At 42.3% G+C, this 23,025-nt stretch overlaps 1 protein-coding gene across 5 annotated transcripts in view; it reads left to right on the top strand.

The window, feature by feature from the left end:
- Positions 1 to 23,025, top strand: part of EBF1 (EBF transcription factor 1) — a 413,838-nt gene that overhangs the window by 245,890 nt on the left and 144,923 nt on the right. For all 5 annotated transcript variants that reach the window (XM_017864540.1, XM_017864536.1, XM_017864537.1 and 2 more), the window contains exon 7: positions 20,225 to 20,306. In XM_017864540.1, the coding sequence (XP_017720029.1) occupies positions 20,225 to 20,306 (82 nt within the window). The remainder of the gene's footprint in view (positions 1 to 20,224; positions 20,307 to 23,025) is intronic.

Genomic DNA, 23,025 nt, shown 5'->3' on the forward strand with positions numbered 1-23,025 from the left:
AGTGGAAATCGTGAGAGGTGGCTCTTGTCCACATGGTGGTGGCTTGTCTCCACACTCTGAGTCTGGTCACTTATACCCCAGATCTGCATTCCTATGTCGGAAGCCAGGGTGAGTAGGCGTTCTTCACACATATGTGAATACCTTCCAAATCTTGATCAGGTGGCTACAAATAGTGTCGTGAACAAGAACACAGATATTGGCTTTTGTCATGCCTGGATTTGAATCCAGGGTACCTCAAGTACTAGATTTGTGGCCTCAGGCAGGTGGACTATTGATAGTGACTACCTTAGTAGTTACTATCTTAGGGTTGTTGTGAGCATTCAATGAGATGATGTTAGTAAAGTGCTTAGCAAATGACTTTGCACATAGTAAGCACTCAAATAATGGTAACTTTAAAAATAAGAATAATTGTAATCATGTTGATAGCATCATTAGTAGGTGCAGAAGTAGAAGTTTATTGGCAGTACTGTGGGAATGTATCCATCAATACTTGTCTTATTTTTTTGGAGATCCCAAAGTGAAATGTTAGACTAATGTTCATTTATTCACCAAACAGTGATGTACAAACAAGATTCTACTAAGCACTGGGGAGGAAACAGGATCGTATAAAATGTGTTCCCTTCACATAGATGGTTATAATCTGGTTGACCAGCTATGAAATGTAAATGCAGATAGGCAGAGGAGAAGGTACTAAGTGACCAATGAGATATCAACAAAAGCCTTGGGAATTTAGATAATGCTGTTCTGGCCAGTGTGATCAGGGTGGATTTGGAGTTGGCTTGAGGAGTGGGCTCGATTACCTTGCAGTAGACAGACAGCTTTCCAGAAAGAGGGAACAGTATGCACAGAGGCTTGAAGGTGGGAAGTGGACAACTTCCGGGGCCAAAATGAAGTGTTGACTGCAGGTTAAGTGACATTGTTATCCAGAGGTGGCTTTGGAGGTACAAGTGAATTCGTTTCAGCCAGAAATAGTCCCAGGTGTGGTCAGTGAGGTTCAGCAAAGCCTCATCCCCCTTAACCCCTTCTAGGTGTTCACAGACAATTGAAGCCATCAGATTCATGCACAGATACACAAAGTATAAAATGACCTCAGTATTGTAAGAAAGACACTCACAGACCTTGGACACCTCAGTTGTATGGAGAAGCGATATCAACTCCAAATGTGAAAATCTGGGAAGTCTTATGAGGAGAGGGAGAATCTTAACCAGACCTGGAAGGATAGGGTGTCGTTGGAAGGGAGAGAAAGGCATTATAGGCAAAAGGAATGATTGAACTAAAGCCTGGAGGTCAGAGAGAGCTCTGATTTTCCAGTGAACATGGGCCATATAATATATGAGGTCCACAAAGTGATTCTAATTTGAGTTAAAGACCAATATAAATGCATACCACTTGATTCAAGTGGAGGACAGATAAGAACTCTTACTGGCCCTTTCTTCACATTACCATTGAGATGCATCTCTTGTACGCAAAATGGAGAAGGGCTGATTTTTCTTTTGGTAGATAAACAAGTTGTTGGGTGGCAATGATTGTGGTGAAAGTGTTTTAGACCACCCATGGATGTCGGGCAGGAGCAAACTGCCTGAGTCCTCTACTTCTGAAGCTCACTGTCTAATGAGCCAGGACAGCTGCCCATTTTATTCACTGTCTCACTGTCACTCACCTGGCCCCACCCTGACCTCATCAGGAGGGCTTTACCTTCCCGGAAAAGTGAACCAACTACTTCCACACCAAAAGATCTGTTCAAGCCAAGCCCCTCTTCCTTTCCTCTGAGCCCCCATCTTCTGGAGCAGACTGCCTCGATGTGAAATACAGAGGTACATTTTAAAACGTATGTTTCAGAAAAGGGCAGTAGAAATTCAGTCTCTAGTAAATGTTTGTCCCTTAAGCCTTGATTTCTTTAGTTTATACTTTGCTGCTTAAAAGGAGGAGAACGCAGTCTTCACAGCAAGCCAGTGCCTTCCAGATTTGTTATCTAATGATGACGTTGTTATCCAGAGGTGGCTTGTATTTTGAATGTGTTGTGTGTGTGGTTTGTTGTTGTTGTGGTTTGTGTGTGTGTTCCTGTTCTTTTGAGCAAGCGGGTAATGAAGAAGCAGTACCAGAGAAGGTAGCATGTGTCAGGAGGGTCTGCTGTTCTCTTTGAAGAATTGCTGTCTCAGCTTCTGAATTTCTTAGGAACCTGAACTAATGCAAGTTTACCACTAGATGCAGCCAGTGAAATGCCAGTGTCATATTACAATTAACAGTAATTCTGGTGGCTGTCATCACTTACTCCGAACAGAGGATCTCCAGCAAAAGCATGACACCGTCACGGCTGCTAATTCAAAGGCATTGTGTGAACTGTGACAGACCTTATGGTGCACCTTTTATGCTTATTCAAATGAATAAAGTCTAGCCACTTAAATGGAGGAGAGGGAGAAGAAGTTCTAACACGTTTCTGCAGATGAGCCCGCGAAGGGTCAACTTGGAAAAAAAAGTTGTGTTAAGGAAAGTAATTAAACAGAGGCAGAGAGATTGAATATTAGTGCTTTTACAGAGTAAATGAGGATAAATTCTGTTAATTATGTGACTTTTTCCAGTACTAATGTGATAATAAAGTACTCTAATTCTGAAGAGGCTTGTCACAATCCCAGCTAAGGCAGTGACCCTTCTACTAGGTGAGACCAAGAAGCAACTTATAAAGCTTTCCAGCGAAAAGCAAGAAATCAAAGTAAAATGGATTTTTTTCCCCTCTCTCCATGTTTAGTGTGGAAAACTGCTACCCAACACCATCATGAAACTCTTAGTGAATGGACTGTCTTAGTTGAGGCACGAAAGCACTTATGTTTGCTTTTTTTGTGTGTAGTTCCTAAGGGAAGAAATGTGAGCAATTCAAAGAGTATAAATAGCCCAGTGCAGGATTCTAGTCCAATGATTAATAGTACCAAAAAGATTATACTTGGAATGTGAGTGAAATTTGGTCTTCGGGACTTCAATCTTAGAAAAATTTATGTCATTGTGAATGGGTAGGAACTTGTTTCTAGGGGCAACAGAGATGTGAAACTTGATATTTTGCAACATATTAATTGTAGCAGAAGCACAGAGGTGAGAGTTTGGGGAGATTTTGGGGGACAGCCAGGGGAGTGCCCCAGTGCATGTGACATCTGATGGATGGGATGATGTGTTGTTCAGATGAGAAGGGATGGGAGAGGTGAAGAGAAAGTTTGCAAGGAGAGAGCCACAGCATTGGCAAAACTACTGAGTTGGCCAAGTAGAAGGGGTGCTGAGGGAATGCAGAGGATCTAACAGGGTTAGATCCAACCAACCTTGTTGGTCTTTGGATCAACATACTCTCTGAGGTAGAGAGTAGGAGGGAGAAGATGGCAAAGGTAGTTTTGTTCCAGATCATGAAGGAAGGAAGTGATTGCTTCAAGGGCAGAAGAAAGGTTTTTTGTTGTTTTGTTTTGTTTTTTCTCAATTTTTTTAAATGAGGCATGTTGCCAGATTTTACCATGTAGTGACTAAGGACTGAGGGAAATATGGTAGCTGCCAGTGCAGGCATATTGCTGTGCCCTACAGTGGTAAGGGGAACCCAGGTTCTCAGCCCAGTTGCAGTTCTTCTGAGCACAAGCTGTCTAGTGAGACTCTGCATTCGAATCTTGTCTGAACCTGCCATGAGCTATCTGTTGGCAGGCAAGTTACTTAATCTCCCTGTGATTCAGCTGGTTTCTTACCTGGAGCCCTGGGACAGGAATGGAGGCAGGGTGAGTGGATGGGGGAGCATAAGGTTGCTGTGAGGACTAAAAAAATGTACTAAATGTAGTATAAACATTAGCTATGCTTAACTCATTATTTTTCTAAAGCCTAGCACTTGGTAAAGTATTCAGTTAGGCTACTTTGGAGCAATCTTTCCCTCTAAAAGAATCAACCATCATCAAAAGGAAATTGGTATTCTGAGTCATCTTGGCTAAGAATCACCACACCACTAGAGTGTGCAGGCAAACTTGATTCCATAGTTCAAGGAAAAATACATAAAATCCCATATTTTCCCAGGCTGTTCACTTTGACAACAATTTATCATCATTATCTTTGTAAGAGAAGAGCCTTCCATATCAAAAACAACACTCAAACCCTCTCAGGCTTCAGGGAATGGTTTTGGGAGTAGACTGGTTGAGAGGGAACACATACTAGATTCAAGCAGACCCAGTGCTCTCTCAGCACACCGTTTTGCTTAAACTGGGGTGCAGGATTGTGTCAGGTTTCTCTCAAAGGCCCCTCTCTGACATCTGGTAGCCATCAGCAGAAGAACCCCAGAGAGAGGGATGAAAACTCAGAGAAGAATTAGGGACCTCTATTGTAGCCTGCTATACCTGCCTGTAGCTTCTTCTCTTCTTAACTTTGAAGACTCTCTACTTTGTTCTAATAAACAATTGTTTTATGACCATTTTTATTTATACCCTCTACTTTGTGTGGCTCTTCCTGCCATACTTAAGAATCTAGCCTGGAGTCAACTGAGAAAGACATTGAAGAACAAGTGTGTGTGTTTGGGGCAGGGCAGGGGGTGTCTCACCATGGTCTCATTTCAGGAGGTGAGTCCTTAAGTATTGCTGGGGCAGGATTTGTTTTCATGTGTTACTCTACAGATGACCTGAGGTGCTGGGGAAAAAGTCCTGATGCATAGTCACTATTATGAGTTAGAAAATTCAAAAAGTTGAGATGTCATCAGGCATTAATTTACTTACTCATTCACTTAGCAAATATTTGACTGCCAGATGCCAAGCACTATAATAGGATCTGGGTGTGACAGTGATGGGGAATGAGAGGGGGACCACTGAGGTAGGATATAGGAAGATATTCCTGGGGAGATGACATCTCAGAGACCTGAAGGATGGGAGAGAACTAGGGCCAGATCCCTCCAGGATCCAGGGTGGGGAAGAGCTTGGCATGTCTGTGATGTGAAAAGTAGCTCCCATGGCTGGGGTGCTCACGAGTAGCAAGCAGAGGCTGCCACTAATCAGCTGGGTGACCTTGGCCATGACACCTGACTTCTTGGAGCTTCAGTAGACTCATCTATCAAATGGAAGTGACTTTATCCACTCCCTGACATATACTTCAAGACTTTTTGTGAGGATCAGTTAAAGAAAAGTTAGAAATGATTTTTTTAAAAGTGATGCACAGTTTAAAAGGGTAGAGCCTGTTTTTAAAAATCATTATTGATTTAGTGGAAAATTATTGCCTATAGAATTTAGCCTAAGTTTGAATACCTGTTTTTGATACAAGGAAGTTTATCCCCATTAATACCAGGAGCTGGCTCTTACCACATGGTTTTACTTTTAACTCAGTGCAGGGGAAATCAGTGAGTTCTATGCTAAGATTTTGCTCTCTGTTATGAACAATATATTCTGGGCCCAGATCCTGGTTCTTTCATTTACGTGTGACCTTGGGCTCTTTTACCAATTCCCCTTGCCTCAGTACATTCATCTGTAGATGGGAATATAGTAGGTCCTAACAAAGGTGTGGTGGTAAGGATTCACTGGAATGATTGTGTAATGCCTGGTGCCTGGCACATGCTAACCAAAATGGGGGCTCTTTATGTGAAAATGGGAATGATTCCCATGCCAACAAGGCCTGGCCGGATCCAAGTGTCCTCCCATTAAGTGTAGGAAGGGAAATAATTTGTTTGTGCTGGGTTTGATGGCGTCTTCTTCCATACAGAGAGTTCCAAATTGCTGACTTTGAGGCCACAGACTCTTTAGAAGCAGGGAGGAAGGCACCGAGTCAGTTGTTTTGTTTCCTGCATGGTTAATTGGTTGTAAAATGCTACTAAAACTTACTGCTTCTGATTAAATTAAGTGCCCTGGGAAATCCAGCTGTGAACAGGTGGGTATTGGAGGTTTTCCCTGTGTTTCTATTCACTGTCTGTGGACAGCCTCATGCTGGTAAATATGCACTGCCTTCACTTTTGCTTCTGGGACCAGATGCTTTTCCCAATGTCTCCCTTCACCCAACCCGTCAGCTGCCAAAGGTCTGGGAGAAAATCAAGCTTGACTACATCTGAATTTCAAGTGACAGGATCCTTAAAAATAACAAAACAAACAAAACACGCCATTGCTTCAAGAGCAAGAACTATGTTTGTTTTTTAATGAGTCCCATTTAGTGGAGCCACAGGGGTCCTTGTTTTGTTATTGTTTTTATTTTAAAATGGGCACAAAGTGGCCCTGCCCTAGTCTTGCAGACAAATTACTTGCTGCCACTTTGGTTATTACAGTTTAGGGCAGGAGATGCAAACTGCATCCCTCTACTAGATTTGTTTTGTCTGGCCCTTCTGTTGTTTGGAAGATTGGCAAATTTCACATTTAACAATATGTATTTCCAGCTTCTCTTCAAATAGGAGGGTCTGACAACACTGTACCCATATTGCCCTGTGGAATCAGTTGGCTGGAGAAGAGTCAAGCTGTCCCTGAAGACAAGACATTGACACTTGAGTTCTGATAATTCCCAGTACTCTCTGTGGTTTTACATGCAGCCTAGTTCACTCATTGATTAACCTTCCTGGGCTCTGTAGGGTCTGAGTTTGAGACTCCGAATTTAAAAGCTTCTATCATTTTGAAAGTAAATGGCAATTCTGTATGAGAAATAAAAAATATATACATAAATGTGTATGTGAGTGTGTGTGCGTGTGTGCATGTGAGTCTTAAGAATATTGAAGTTGTGGAGCCTAAAAGTTACCAGCACTCTACTGAATATTCTCTCTCTTACATTTTTGAGATTGTCTCATCTCCTGCCACCCTCTCAGCACATCTCCTTCTCCACTTCTCCTTACCTTTCTTGGAGGGCATTGTATGATGTAAGCTCTTCCTACCTTCTCTCCTCCCCACCTATGAAAGCTCACTTTTCCAGTGATCTCTACTAGGTGGAATATGAATGGATTATATTCTATTATAGATTCATCCCAAATGTATTGAGTTTTCCAGCAACCCCAGCTGCACATCTTTTTGGGTTCAACTCTAATAAATGGAAATTTCATCTCTTTTTTTAAAGCCACCCAAACAAAAGTCCTGAGACTAGCTCAGATAGGGCCTGATTGGTTTGACTTGGGTCACATGCCAGTCTCTAAAGCAGTTGTATAGTTGGGGGTTATGATGCTCTGACTGGCCAGGTCTAGACCACAAGTGCCCCTTTGGTCCTAGTGTGGAATGTGTTTATGCTGCTGAAATGTAAAGACTGTTGAATGAGGGCGAAGATGTTCTCTAAAAAGAGAATAGCAGACTGTTATCAAAACAGAATAAAAAGGATTCTGGCAGTCAATTCAGACTCCTTCCATCATCTTCTGAAGCCTCTGGACCCATTCCACAGGAAAACAAGTATACAAAAGTTTGCATACAATGTTGGGGTGATCACGGATGCCATGTAGACCACCCACTGACTGCAGGTTAAGAATATCTGGATTAGATCATGTCTTATCCCATTTCAGCATTCTTTGTTTTAGTAAATGATCAACCAATTTTGTGATAAAATGAAAGTTTTTTTCAGAATTATGTTTCCAGTGTTTCAGGTTTAAACTGAAGCTGTTCAAAAGTGACACATGGGGAGGGCAAGCGAGTGACCTGTGAGCTACAAAGCACCCTCAGGAAGTCTAAATGCTGTCATTGTTCGTCTCTGATACTGCTTTAGTTTCATTTTCCATCAGCATCCTTATGAGATCATGAGAAATAGTGCTGAATAAAGTGTCAGACTCTATTTTGCATTATGATTTCAAAATGATAAATTTCTTCTTACATTTTTATGGACTAGAACACACAGGCTTATTGGATCGTCCATAATATAGACTAGAATAATTTGGAGCACAGGAGATTATTGTCAGTGCTCTGTGGGCATGATGCTCACTGGTCATTTTTATTTGTAGACTGGTCCTGAGCTTTAAATCCAAATTAAGGAGTCACTTGTTTTTATCTGAGCTCAGCTTGTGTGTGGCGTGTTGGGATGCAGAGATTTTTTTCAATGAAATCCATTGCTCAAGTTAAATTCATTATCCCCAATGATGTGTGAGGCCAGGGGATGGCAGGCAACACATGAAGATGCTGAGATTGGGACAAGGAAGGGTATGCTGGGAAAAGTGAACAGACAGATATGGTGAATATTAAAAGGGTAATGATTATTTAAAATAGTTTCAAAACACTTTCATACTTAGCAAGATTCTGTGCCTTTTTTATTTTCTTCCCTTGAAGAATAGCTTTTTCAGCTGATCCCTTTTGTCTATATGTACTTTTTTTTTTTTTTGGTTGAAAAGTGAGTTTATTTATTTTCCTTGAAGCACAGCTTTCTCTGGCAAACAGGAACCCCTTTCCCCTTCCTCTCTCCACCCTTTCCCTCTCCCTCCCCTCCCTCCCTCCGCTTCCCTCCCTCCCTCTCGCTTACCCTCCCTTCCTCCCTTCCCCTCCCTTCCTCTCCCACCTTACCCCACTTCCTCCCAACCCCTCACATCTTCCCTCCCTCTTTTCCCTTCCTTCTCCCTTCCTTCATTTCTCATCCTTCCCTTCCTTCCTTTAACTTCCTTTTTCTTTCCGTTCCCTTCTCCCTGCCCCTCCCCTTCCCCTTCCCCTCCCCTTCCCCTTCCCTTCCCTTTCCTTCCCTTTTTCTTGACAAAGTCTTACTCTGTCACCCAGTCTCGGTTCATTGCAACCTCCACCTTTTGGGTTCAAATGATTCTCCTGCCTCCGCCTCCTGAGTAGCTGAGATTACAGGTGTGCACCACCACGCCTGGCTAATTTTTGTATTTTTAGTTTCACCATGTTGGCCAGGCTGGTCTCAAACTCCTGACCTCAGGTGCTCCACCTGCATCCCAAATTGTGGGGATTATGGGCATGAGCCATCATGTCTGGCTAGGAACCTTTTCCTTTCCCTGCAGCTTGAACTGGGATAAGAGAGGATGGGTAGGGAAATTTTATTGTTATTTCTACTCAGCAATGTTTTGACTAAAGGATTTTTTTTTTTTGAGATGGGGTTTCACCATGTTGGTCACGCTGGTCTCAAACTCCTGACCTCAAGCAATCCAGGTGCCTCAGCCTCCCAAAGTGCTGGGATTACAGGCATGAGCCACTGAGTCCGGCCTGACTTAAGTTTTTATGCTGAATTTCAATTACACATGATGAGATGCCCAGGCAATTCACGATTTCTGGTATATAGCTCCATCATTTCACTTATCATATAGTATTGGTATTATTGTTAATTTTAAGAATCAACTAGCTATCAATTTTCAAACTTTAGTGTGCATCAAAATTCTTTGAATGCCCCTCTGGTCCAAGTGAACTGGTCCAAGTGGACAAGAAAGAGTATGTACAGAAATTTGCATAGAGTTCCTGGTTTCTCTCTACCAGGGCAAGTTTCCCAGGTAATTCTGATGAAGACAGCCTGAGAACTGTACTTCAGTGAACTTTCACAAGGGAAGGGACTGGGTTATCTGTTGTATGCCTTCTCTTTGGTGCAAAGTAGGTGCTTAGTAAATACTTATTGAATGAAGGACAGACTGAATAAATAGATAACCTAAGAAAATAGGCCGAATAAAGAAATAGTAAATCATTAAGAGTTTTAACTAAGGGTTTCAACAAAAGTCAGCAGAATGATCTGTAGAATTTTGGTGAAGGAACTAAACAGACTTTAGTTACATGGCCTTTTATTCCTTTGGGTTGCACTCGAATGTTGGGAAAACAATGGCAGGTTTAACTTAGAGATAAAAATTTCTCAGCACCAAAGTTTAAAATATTAAGTAGGAAGTTAAGGACACCAATGGTGTGGAGCCTTTCCAGTTCATACTTATGTATGAATTATGCAATATGCAACGAATAAATGATCTACATTTTACAGAATGTGAGATGGATAGCTCTTAACTGTTCACATTTGAGTAAAATGGTAAACCTTAGAGCATAGAGACTTTGAGAAAGCCACTCGTAATCTTTAGTTCCTAATTTATTCCTTGTAGAATGGGGCCAATATCCCTAGGTTCTGTGCTGAATGATAATCACTTCAAGTTTTACAATGCAGTTGTTTATTTCATTAAAGTAGTGCGTATTCATAGAAAATTCAGAAAATATAGAAGAAAGACATAATCTTTGTGCTATAATTCAAAGCTAACCCTCATTAATATTTGCAGCTAGTTTAAGTCAGCTGTGTATTACAGCTGTGCAGGGAGCTGTCGGGAATGGAAAGGCACTATCAGAAGTCGGTGGTGTCATGGAGGAGCAGACCATTATACAAGCAACTGCAGGCCTTGCAGTGAAGACCAAGTGCGACAAATGCCGTAACAGAGTGTAGGTGGCAGGGATTAATTCTAGCTCCGGGTATCTGGGAAGGTTTCATGGGCTTAGTACATTTATATCGCACCTGGAGGGATAAGTGGGATGATGGGAAGCTGAGATGGTGTGGGAGTGAGGGAGGCATTTCAGATCCAGGGAGGCAGCCTATGGTGAAGGCAGGAAGGAGATTTCATGTTCAGAGCACAATGTAGCTCAGTGTAACTTAAAGAATGCTGAAAGGTGAAGAGTAGGAGAGCACATTCTTGGCATCATTAGGGACTTTGAAAGATTCACTGATCCAGCCCCTGCCAGAACACCCACAACAGATTAATATTTTAAAAGTTTTCAATCTTCCTTGGCAATTACTGGAATACTCTATCATCCTAAGAGTCAAAAGTTTTCCTGGGAATTTGAATGTAAGGAGTTGTCTTCTTTTTTATTTTTCTTTTGGAGAAAAACTTGAATCAAAGTCATGGTGCTCTTAGTAAAATTGGTATTGAGTGAGAAGAATCAGTACATATTGGACTCTCTGGAAAGGTCTGTTGGTTGAGTAAATGAATGAATGTGTGACAATGAACATTTGTACTTTATGAAGTCTTGAAAAGAATCATAAGTTGAGCATCCAGGCAGAACTGTATGCCTCAGTTACTGTGGACTTGAACTGCTTGATCTCTCTCTGACATCTGTCACCTCCACAGGGGAAGTTAATATCGAAACCCTCTGAGTCCTTAGAAGGGAAAAGTGAAATTCTAACATGAGATTCTAAATGAATCTGCTTTAAAATGCTAAACACATGTGTATTGAACAAGGAGATATTAAAAGCCTTTCGTTTTCAACCTCTGGCTTTCTGTCTGCATGAAAGACATTCAAAGGTAGTGACTGATGACAATCATAACTACATACAGTATAATTTAATCCTTACGATGATGTTCATTGACTCTTCCCAAGAGAACCAGGTTACATTGGTTTTGTTTTGGCCACTGTTCTCTATATTTGGGTTGGTTCTGTTACCAGATCACCCACTGGTCTTTCATTATGGTTAAAATGCATTTGAGGGATCACAAATAGGGTGAGAGTGGTTGGGAGCAAAATCAAAAAATATTAAAATCTATAACTGGCTATAATCTAGTGAAAGTGCTGGCATTTCTAGTGAAATGATTATGCTGGCTTCAGTTGTAATTTCAAATGAGTCTGGTGATGATATTAAGAATATAGACAGATATGGTCAATGATCCACACTCCTGTGATATATATATATATCTCATGTAAAGAATATAGTTTAATGGATGTGGGTTTTGGAGTCAAACTGCCTACGTTCAACACTTGTTACTAGATGTGAAACGTTGGGCAAATTACCTTATCTCTCAGTAGCATTATCTGTAAAATGAGAAAAGAAGTAGAATCTCATAGGACTGTTGTGCAGAGTAAGTAAATTAATACATACAAAGCACTCAGGACAGGGCCTTACACATGTTGTAGTGCTTGTGTTTGCTATATTAACTGCTAGGTTGAGGAGCTGAGGCTCCTCCTGCCTCATTTTTTATGCTTGGCTTTGTGGGGTGGGTCGCTGTTACTGAAGCAAAGTTGCCACCTGCCTGTGCATCCTTTTCAGCCTGGGGAAAGATTTGCACCAGTAACCCAGAAGTGCAAGGCCTGATACCTTTGCTCAAAATCTGTCCCTAGGTCTGCAGGAACTCTGTGGCCATGATTCCCAGTAGAAATTGGGTTCCTTGCAATGGAAACAGTTTGAAACAAATGTGTCCTCAGTCTGTCTCCAGTTCCAAGAAGGACAGACAGACACTTGATTTTGTGATCTGCCTCATTTCAAATCACTGGGATGACTTCAAATGTCTGCCTAGGGCCAGAGTTTGCACCTTAATATGTTTTGGCAAGAAACATTTGGCATTTGAGTAATCTGTGTAAAAGAGCATCCCTGAGGATAAACATCTTCTCTACTACACATGAATGTAGAATTCTTTCTCTCTTAAATTTCCAGTCAGACCTTGCGAGGGGAGTTAAGTTGGGCCAGATAGCCAGAAGTCAGTGTTAAGCTACAGCACCCTTGCTCTAACCTCCCTTCTCTGTGTCATTTCTAAGAAATTGTAATTTTTTCTTTCTCATTGGCCACTGGTTGGTTGTCCTGTCCTCTACCTATTCACTGTCTCAAGCCTTTTTCCTGCCTTTCAGATCTGACTTCTAGTATGGGGAGACCTATGTGGAGTGGGTCCTTTTCCTTAAAATTATTTTTAAATTATTTCATTGGCTGCTGTGCTATGACAACACCATCTTGTTTTTTTTTTTTAAATTCTTGCCACGAATGATGCCCTTCCCTCAAGGGCATACTCTGAGCTCTGAGGTAATGAATGCTTTTCAGGTTGATCATGTTCATCCCTTCAGGCTGAGAACACTTTCCAGAAATGCCCAAGATCTAAAGGACCTTGGCCAGCAGAAAAGATAAACTTCTTGAAGTCAGTAGCCAAGAATAGGGGCAGCCACATGCTCTCCCTCTGGGATCCCAAGATAGTGCCACAACTCAGTACCATTCCACCCTCCACTGCTGGGAGAGAGGAGAGAATTTGCTTCATGTGTGCAGAATTCCCCCCAGGATCTTATTCCTCCCCTTTCTGCCCACCCTACCTCTCAAACAGAGTGATCGGTGCTTAAGTCAAAGAGGGTCTCTCTGGGGAATGCATGTTAATATCAGAAAAGGAGAGGAAGTCAGCCCGGCAGTGAGCAACCTTTACCCTTACATGGGTTCGGCCTCCTCAGCCTGCCCTTGTGGCATCCTGGGATTTTGGCAGCCTTATGGGTATCAGATTTTCACATGGATGAACTGTACTCTACAACTACTTCTGTGTGCTAGGAACCAAAACGCTTTCTTTGACATTGAAAATAGAGTTTTCTCCTTCTCACTGTTTTGGCCTACTCTGTTGCAAGGGAGATCCATTTTCCAGGGCCGTGAAACTCTTGTTTACTTCTTCATGGAGCTCTGTGTCTTTGAGGGCTACCAGGAGGTAGTGATGACATTTCAGAGAAAGCCCCTGGCAGCTCAGGTGGGCTGGGTAGGGATAGGTGCTTTTTGGTTCAATATTTTCAATTTGAGAAGGAATCCTTATATTCTTAGAAAGACTTCCTTGGTTATTTCTGGGCAGTAGGCTTGGTCATGGAGGCAAGAGGTTCTGCATTTCTTTTTCAAAGCAAAGGTGATGGTGCCATCTATGGAAACAACTTTTCCAAAGAGGTCCTTTTAATCATGAGGCATTTTGCTGTCTACCCTCCAGTGTGTGGGGAGGGAATAGCTTGGACTTCACGTAGAAAGGACCCCACAGTTGTTTCCACATAGCTGTTTCCTGCATTGGGCCAGAGCAAGTCTCCGTGTCCTGAATATCTTCGGGAAGGATCATCTGCCACATAACCATCTGCAGGCATAAGTCAAGAGAAACTTTCAAGGAGCCTTAAGATTGCAAATGGGGGTTTTATGTCTCGGTTTAGGTGTGCCTTGATGCTTTTCCTGTCCAGCATGGACATTATGAGAGCAGCTGCAAAAATCCAAACGTGATTTTCAGAATTTGGGTTGGGGAGGTAAAACTCAACCTGCTCAGCCCAGATTGATTGCAATGCTTTGCATAATAATTAATGATGTACAAGCTGTTGCCTAATGGGCAGTTTTTCTGTGTGTGCCCTTCAGTTCTGACTAGCTGGAGTCCTCCACGATCCTCCACGATTTAAGGCACTATCCCTTTCCTTTATGTGTCTTAGCCTTTGGGTAAAGCTGCTGTAGTCATTATTATCTTTCTTTGGTGGTTGTTTCTTCTTCTTTTTTTTTTCTTCTTTTTGTAGGTCATTCAGTGAAACCTATAGTTCTCATTGGGCACATAGGTCTTTGCTTCTTTTCTTGACCTTAACATTTAAAGAGAGAAGAATACTTTTTATATCTGAAAATCTCAACATCTCTGAGTGCTAGGCAGTGAGCAGTTGCCAGGGATAAATGATGCTGGAAAGAATTATCACTTCCTCTATGGCAGGTACTATTTCAACACTCCATGTATGTTAGCTCATTTAATTCTCTTGACTCTTTAAAGTAGGTTGTAATGTTCCTCCCATCTTATGGATGAGAAAATTGAGGCACAGAGAGGTTAAATAATTTATCTAAAGTAACCCAATTAATTAAGGAGTAAAGCTAGAATTATGGTGAAAGCTGTGCAGTGATCCTAGGAGAGAGGTACTATTATTTTCATGTTTTAATGAAGCCACTGAGGTTCAGGGAATTGTTGAAATTTAAGGCTTGTCTTAGCTCCAATGCAAGCTCTTGCCCAGTATACTCTACTGCTGTCTTTACTGTAAAAACGCCCTCATTTCTATCCCTTGGAGACCCTAGACTCCATTTAGTTGAGCAAGTATTTACTGAAAACCCACTCGGTTCTAGGTCTTATGCTGGGCACTATGTATGCAGGGATGATTTTTAAAAAATTTTATATCCTCTTATAGACGAGTCAGATCCTGCTGAATAATTCAATTAATTTTCCTTTTTGGGGAGTCCAGAGGTGCCTTTTGGTCTTGAGTACCATGCTGGTCACATGGAAACTAGTCAAACTAGATACTAATATCTGTTGGTTGGTAAAAGGTGATACACGTATGTCATTGAATAAGCAATTTTGTTCTACAAATGTTTCTGTTGGCTTCAGTTAGTTCCATGATGGGCTCATGTCCTACACTGGCCTGATTGATGAACCTAAATACAACTTTTAATAGGATGTCACTTTTGGTTTTATGACTGTCACTTTCCCATTTGAGGTAGTAGACTAAACAGTTTAAGAGTACAGGCATGGCCGGGCGCGGTGGCTCAGGCCTCTAATCCAAGCACTTTGGGAGGCCGAGGCGGGCGGATCACGAGGTCAGGAGATCGAGGCCATCCTGGCTAACACTGTGAAACCCCGTCTCTACTAAAAAATGCAAAACAAAATTACCTGGGCGTGGTGGCCGGCGCCTGTAGTCCCAGCTACTTGGGAAGCTGAGGCAGGAGAATGCCATGAACCTGGGAGGCGGAGCTTGCAGTGAGCCGAGATTGCGCCACTGCACTCCAGCCTGGGCGACTGAGCGAGACTTAATATTATGTTGGGAAAATCATATAACTAGACATCAGGACATGTGGATTACTGTTCCAGCTCTGATATTCATTATTAACTACGTGAATATTGTCATGTCTTCTGATATCTCATTTTTCTCACAGGCAAAAGGATGAGGTTAGACTAAGTGATGGTTAAGATCACTTATAAAATCCTAGAGTTCATGGAAAACACAAACCATGACTAGTCCTTTTGGTCAATTTACGAGATTGGTTGTTGACTGTAGATAAATCCCTTAATTTTGTTGTCTTTGTTTTCTTGCCTTTCGAATGGCTTTGATAATTCCTGGTGTGCCTAATTTATAGAAATTCCATGAGGATTTAGTGAAATATTGGGAATATAAGTGCTCTGAATAATTAACGCATTACATGAACACAAGATATTATTCGTACTGAAAGTTAACAGAAAGATGTTGAGTTTCTCGTTACCTCCTTCCCTCCTCCCTCAAAAAAAAAAAAAAAAAAAAAACTTGAGTTAAAAAGGAGTTTGATCCTGGTCAGGCTGTTTCCTGGAGTTTATGGAACTCCTTGGAACTCTACAGGGTCAATAGGGGCTTTGTCCTGCTGCGGGTCAGTTTCCCACAGTTGGGGTAAGGCTGCCACACTTTTTCTCCTGACAACACTTTATCAAACACACCCGCCTCACAAAATGCGGCAATTCATTAGACAAAAGTGAGGTTTTGAGTTACAATAACCTCCACTTTGTTAAAAGCCCCCTCGGAATCTGAGATCTTCTCCGTAGGCCAGCAGACGTGCACGTGTCCCCTGGTTTACAAAGGCCTTATAAACTTAGCCTGATAAGTCATCCCCCAAATTCGTATGCCATGTCTGTCTCTCAGTGGGGATATTTTTAACTCCTCCTTCTAACTCCTCTCAGTTCCTTTAAGGAAGTGTAATCCGAAAGGGTCAGGCCCTTGGCTTTTACTTAGGGGAAAACTTTGAAAGAATTTCTGAGGCTCCCTCTGGGGTAGGGTTGGCTTTCCCCAAAAGAATTGGCCCTTCAGAGCGTCTTTGCCACATAAGGGCTTGTGTGAGGCCTCAGGCACCAGTTGACGGCAGTGTCTTCCCCACGACAGATGGTCAAGCTTTCAATTTCAGCAAGTGATCCACTGTTGAGGGGGCAGGCGGGGGACTCTGCCAGCATGCCAAGTGACAGGCCAGCTTACGGTAACAGAGATCTGGTGTGTGCCCGGCATAGCTTTTGTGCTAACGATGGGCTGCTGACAGGCGCCCTGTGCCGGCTCATCCTTGAGGCAGAAGATCCCCTGCTCCCTTGATTCTGTTTCTCCCTGGCAGAGCTGGTGTCCTCTTTGCCTGTCTTTCAAAATTCATTTTGGCACCAGATGGACCCCCTCATGGTGGCTAGCAGTTGTCTGACTTGAAGAAGTCAGAGGGTGTGCTGACAGCTCCTTCTAGCACAACCTGAATCTGGCTGTCGGGTCTGGGCTCAAATGGCTTAAACACACACAGGCGGCAAATATTACTAACCCTGGGGAAGAAAGCAGGGGGGCCCTCCGGAGGGAGAAGGGCAATGATGTCTGCCTCCATAATGTTCACATTGGTATTGTTTGTGGAAATCATGATACTAATAATTACTCTTAGTAGTTTGATTAGTCTTATTTACTCTTATTAGCAAAATTGCTGTTATAGTACGATTGCTATCAATGGTACAGTTAGTATTAACATCATTACTGCACTACTTCTGTCATTACTAAAACTACTGCATCATGATGGTTAAGAGTACAGTCTCTGGAGCTACACTGTCTGAATTTGAATTGAACACGGAGGTTCAGGGAATTGTTGAAATTTACCCAGGCTTGTCTTAGCTCCAATGCAAGCTCTTGCCCAGTATACTCTACTGCTGTCTTTACTGTAAAAACGCCCTCATTTCTATCCCTTGGAGACCCTAGACTCCATTTAGTTGAGCAAGTACTTACTGAAAACCCACTCGGTTCTAGGTCTTATGCCGGGCACTATGTATGCAGGGATGATTTTTAAAAAATTTTATATCCTCTTATAGACGAGTCAGATACTGCTGAGTAATTCAATTAATTTTCCTTTTTGGGGAGTCCAGAGGTGCCTTCCTAGCTTTTGGGCAAGTTATTTCACTTCTCTGAATCTCAGTTTCCTTATCTATAAAATGGGATTAATAGCAGAGGTTACTTAGGAGGGTTGTATGAGAAAATGGATTTGTTCTTAGCATTGAACTGAGCACAAGGTAAGCTCCCAATACACAGAAGCCATTTTTTTTTTTTTTTTTTTTTTTTTGAGACGGAGTCTCGCTCTGTCGCCCCGGCTGGAATGCAGTGGCCAGTTCTCAGCTCACTGCAAGCTCCGCCTCCCGGGTTTATGCCATTCTCCTGCCTCAGCCTCCAAGTAGCTGCGACTACAGGCACCCGCCACTTCGCCCGGCTAGTTTTTTATATTTTTTAGTAGAGACGGGGTTTCACCATGTTAGCCAGGATGGTCTCGATCTCCTGACCTCGTGATCCGTCCGTCTCGGCCTCCCAAAGTGCTGGGATTACAGGCTTGAGCCACCGCGCTCGGCTGAAGCCATTTCTTATGACTGCCGCCATCAGCGTACCTACCATGTATGTGTTACTCTGCCTTATCTCTTATTCACAATTTCCCCACACAGTAAGGCCTGTTATTATACCAGTTTATAGATAAGGAAAGTGTGGTGCAGAGAAGTTCAGCTCCTTATCCAAAGTCACACAGGTAGTACCTGTCAGAGTCAGGATATGAATCTCATTATTCTGGGTGTTTCTAATGACTGTGGCCTTTCACCATATCACACCCAGTCTTGTTGTCAATTTAGTGATAATCAGCCCTCTCCTGGTGTTCAAGGTAGCTTAGAAATATGCCCTTCTAACTGGTTGTTCTAGAAAGCAGCAGCCAGTTTTCATGTCTTCAGTGTCTATGGATATAGGATTGAACTCCATCAAGATATGAGGATCACAACTATTAGCTCCACTGTATTAAATAGTTTCTGAAAGCCATGCTGGGTAGATCAGCAGAGCTACCCAGCACTTGCCTTCTGAGAGCTCAGATCAATAAAACATTGCAAAGGCACTTAGGATTTGGGCCACTCCCTCAATCCCCTTCCTGTACCAAATCTATCATATTGAAAGTGGGCAGGAATCAGTGACTGGCTGATTGTCCTGTGCAAGGACAGTGTGGGTCTTGGTAATGGGAAAGGGGAGCTCAAAATCGGATTTTGTTTCACACAGCTGGGCTTCAGCAGTATTCTGTAAGCCATTTGTCTTGGACAAAAGGTTGATCAACTTTGGCTTCTGTGGAGAGAATCTGAAAGTAGTGGCAAGTGATTATTTACAGGCCTGCTTTCATTGATGGGCAGTCAAATGTTGCATGGTGTTAAAAAGTCATTTTAGGAAGATGTTTGCATTTTTAAATGTTACTCTTTTGGTTGAAAAAGCCATTGTTTGTCTCTAAAGAATGATTGCCACAACATACTCCCATCTTGGCAGATTCTAAGAGACCAGGGAGGAGAGGGATTCATCTGGGACTTCTCTCAGTTTCATGTTCAGAAATTGGCTGAACTCTGTATATCTTCGTGTAGTGCCCTTGTTATAGAGGACCCCAGTGTTACGTGATTGACAGACATTGCAGTCAGAGCCAAATTCAGACTGAGGCATCATGGGGTGATAGTTCTTCATAATCTATTTGTGTTGAGGTGGGGATTTTACTCCAGTGTGGACTTGAAGTGGAAGAAAGGGGAAGAGAATTGAATTACAACAAGAATTCAGTTGACCAGCATTTTAATGCATTTTGATATTTTTAGGGAACCTTTGGGCCTGAAATCCACAAGCACATCACATCTAGGCCTGGTAGTAAAAGAGATGGCAAAACTTAGGTATCTTTGGAAATACTTCTTTTCCCAAACCTGGGCAGGTAGAGGGTTTAATTACAGGTGGCAGACATGATTGCCTGAATATGACACTTTTAGTAGCTGCTGCTTTTCCGTGATAGACTTTAACAACTGTGATGGTTACATAAGAAATAACTCAGAAAGTTATAGGGTGACCATATAATTTATCACCCACACTGAGACATTTTTGAGAGTTAAAGTAGGCACTATTAATACATACACCAGTATGGCTGGTATAAACTGGGATTTTTCTTGGCAAATTAGGACCTTTGGTCACCCTAGCAAGTAAAACCCATGAATCTCACTATAGAAGCAATTCAGAAACCAAGGTGGCAGTGAGGCAGGAAAATCTATTCAGTCACAGCTAGCTCTTGTCTACAGCAGACAGTTAAAAAAAAAAAAAACATTCAGGAGCTATTTGAGAAGTCAAAGGAGTTTATTTTGTGAATTTTCCTTATTTCTCATGGGTACTACTAATTGAAACATTTTACTTGACAGAATAAGATAAAAAATGTTTACCAAATCCTTGTGCTCATCCACCATGTATTTGCCAGGTCATCATCTGTGAGTTTATAGGGCTTAAATTCCATGTTGTTGTTGAGGACCATGAGTAATTCTCAGACAGTTATGTCCAATTGGAACCTATCTTAAATTATGATGAAAGCCTTCCCTCTGTATGAGTGAAAATACTTCCTTGGAGCTTAATTCCTCTGTGAGATCTGTTGGCAGTGCTGAGAGTGTTTGTGTCATGAGGAAGATCCAGCGTGGATACAAAACAAAGGCTAAGGCCACAGATTAAATACTGGCTCTAACACCATGCTGAATATTTCAGAAAACATGTAAAGAGAATCAAATGCACAACCCAGGGGTGACTTACCTCTTTTTTCCCTCCCATGTCAGAAACCGAAATGCTAACCATGATGATTTGTTTCTTCACAGGTTCTTCTTGAAATTCTTCCTCAAATGTAACCAAAATTGCCTAAAGAATGCAGGAAACCCACGTGACATGCGGAGATTCCAGGTGGGTCTGACTTGTCTTTCTTGAATCTCAATAATGGCATGAATATCAGGACAGGATAAAAAAGTCTTAGGCAGAAGATATGTAGTTGTTTTCCCAGAGGCAAAGAGCAGCTGAGGCCGTGGGTCCCCCAGGTATCTGCAATCTAGGAGTTGTTTAGAAGAGAGAAGAGTGGAAACTGTACCACCTGTGCTCACTGGTTGCGACAATGGTGTTCTTTGAGTCTAGTTTTGGCTTCCTGAATGGACTCACACGCCTAAACCCCCAAAGATTAAGTAAAGTAAATAGAAATGAATTCTTTGCCTAAAATTTTGTATGTAGAAAACCAGCACATACGAATAAAGAGGCAGGGTGCAGTGGCTCATGCCTGTAATCCCAGCACTTTGGGAGGCTGAGGTGGGCAGATTGAGGTTAAGAGTTCAAGACCAGCCTGGCCAACATGGTGAAACTCCAACCCTACAGAAAAATACAAAAGTTAGCTGGATGTGGTGAATTTGCCTGTTGTCCCACCTACTCGGGAGGCTGAGGTAGGAAGATCACTAGAAACCAGGAGGTGGAGGTTGCAGCTGAGATCATGCCACTGCACTCCAGCCTGGGTAACGGAGTAAGACCCTATACCACCCACCAAAAAATCAAAACAGCAACAACAACAACAACAACAAAAACAGTAAAGATTACAACTGGTAAAACTGCTCTGCTTTACAGTTACGGTTTTCTCTTCCTTTGCTTCTCTCTGCTCACCTCTTCCAATCTTGGAAATTGTTAGTGGTAGCTGCCTATTGTAAATGGGCAGAGATGTTAGGAAGCATAACATCTCTAAAATGATATGGATAACAGTTCTGTTTCAGAAATGTCCTTAATTATACATTTACTAAAGGAAGAGGACTCCACAAACAAATGCATTTACTTCCTTTTTTTTTTTTTTTTTTTTTTTTTTTTTTTTTTTGAGACGGAGTCCTTCGCTCTGTCACCCAGGGCTGGAGTGCATTGACACCATCTCGGACTCACTGCAAGCTTCCGGCCTCCCGGTTCACGCCCATTCTCCTGCCTTCAGCCTCCCCAGTAGCTGGGACTACAGGTGCCTGCCACCTCGCCCGGCTAGTTTTTTGTGTTTTTTTTAGTAGAGACGGGGTTTCACCGTATTAGCCAGGATGGTCTCGATCTCCTGACCTTGTGATCCGCCCGCCTTGGCCTCCCAAAGTGCTGGGATTACAGGTGTGAGCCACTGCGCCTGGCCTGTGAGCCACTGCGCCCAGCCGCATTTACTTCTAAGACACAAAATGGTACTTGGATTTTAGGAAAGGTTGTTGAGTCTAGACGTGGTGCTTCTCAAACTTAAAAGTGCTGAAAATCCTCTGAGGATCTTTTTAAAATACTAATAGAGGTCTGGGGTGGGACTGGAATTCTGCATTCCTAACAAGCTCCTGTATGATGCCAAAGCAGTGGCCCACACTTTGAGTTGCAAAGTTTTAGACCCTTGTGCTACTCTCCACCTAATGGCATGGCTAAATTATTTGCACGGTCAATGTTAGTTTCCCTGTCAGAGCAACGATCCATTTATGTATGCTCATATGGTCCATCAGGGAAACAGCATGGTGTTTAAAGTATGCTTTTAAGTATATTTCGTCAGCTTTAAGTGTAGATTGAAATGTATGATCTCTGAGAGGATCTTGAAAAATGTTAGCTGCACCTTCATTCTCTGATGGGAAAAAGGAAAGATGATCTTGAGCATTGATTGGGGACGTCAATATCTCTTAGTCTCCAAGATGATTTATTTTAAGGAGGTGAGACTTACTAGTCTCATTAAAGAACAAATGCCGTAGAAAAAAAGTCACGTCTCCTGAGATTCTGAGGTATTTCTTTAAAATCATCATCTTGGCCTCACCACCTTTTGTCTTGACACACAAGAATGGGGAGGTTTCTTTTTTTTTTTGAGATGGAGTGTCACTCTGTTGCCCAGACTGGAGTGCAGTGGCGTGATCTCGGCTCACTGCAAGCTCCGCCTCCTGGGTTCACACCATTCTCCTGCCTCAGCCTCCAAAGTAGCTGGGACTACAGGTGCCCACCACCATGCCTGGCTAATTTTTTTGTATTTTTAGTAGAGACAGGGTTTCACCATGTTAGCCAGGGTGGTCTCGATCTCCTGACCTCATGATCCACTTGTCTCGGCCTCCCAAAGTGCTGGAATTACAGGCGTGAACCACCATGCCCAGTCAGGAATGGGGAGGTTTCTAGTTTCTTGGAAAATGTTTCCTCTGGTCATCTTCTGACTTCAAACTTGGTGTTCTCATTCCCATAGACGATTTTTTTGCGTTATGTTTGAGTCAGCTTTGCAATTAAGCTGGCAAAACCACACATGTGGTGCTATAAGTGTGTGTTGCTTAGGGTCTCCCTACATGAGGCTGAAGTTTGGAATAAACTGTTTTGTAGCTTGCTTTGGTCTTGACATGAGCCTTATATTTCTTTTGACCAAAGCTTGGGTTAGGAACAAAGTATAGCTGGGCATGAAACAATGTATGTCTAATAAACATGTCTAATGCCTAATGTATACCAGGATTAACTCTGCTGTACCTCTTAGGGCAGCAGAATTTGGGATGGACTTTGATGACATTGGGAACCTAAAAGAGCATTCATGTAGAACTTCCAGGGGCTCTCTTTTCTATGTGGAACCTACTAGTAAAATGTCTGAAAAGGTTGAATTATAGAAATATACCTCTTATAC

Source organism: Rhinopithecus bieti, unplaced genomic scaffold (genome assembly GCF_001698545.2).
Source record: "Rhinopithecus bieti isolate Rb0 unplaced genomic scaffold, ASM169854v2 scaffold_76561, whole genome shotgun sequence".
Lineage (NCBI taxonomy): Eukaryota > Metazoa > Chordata > Mammalia > Primates > Cercopithecidae > Rhinopithecus > Rhinopithecus bieti.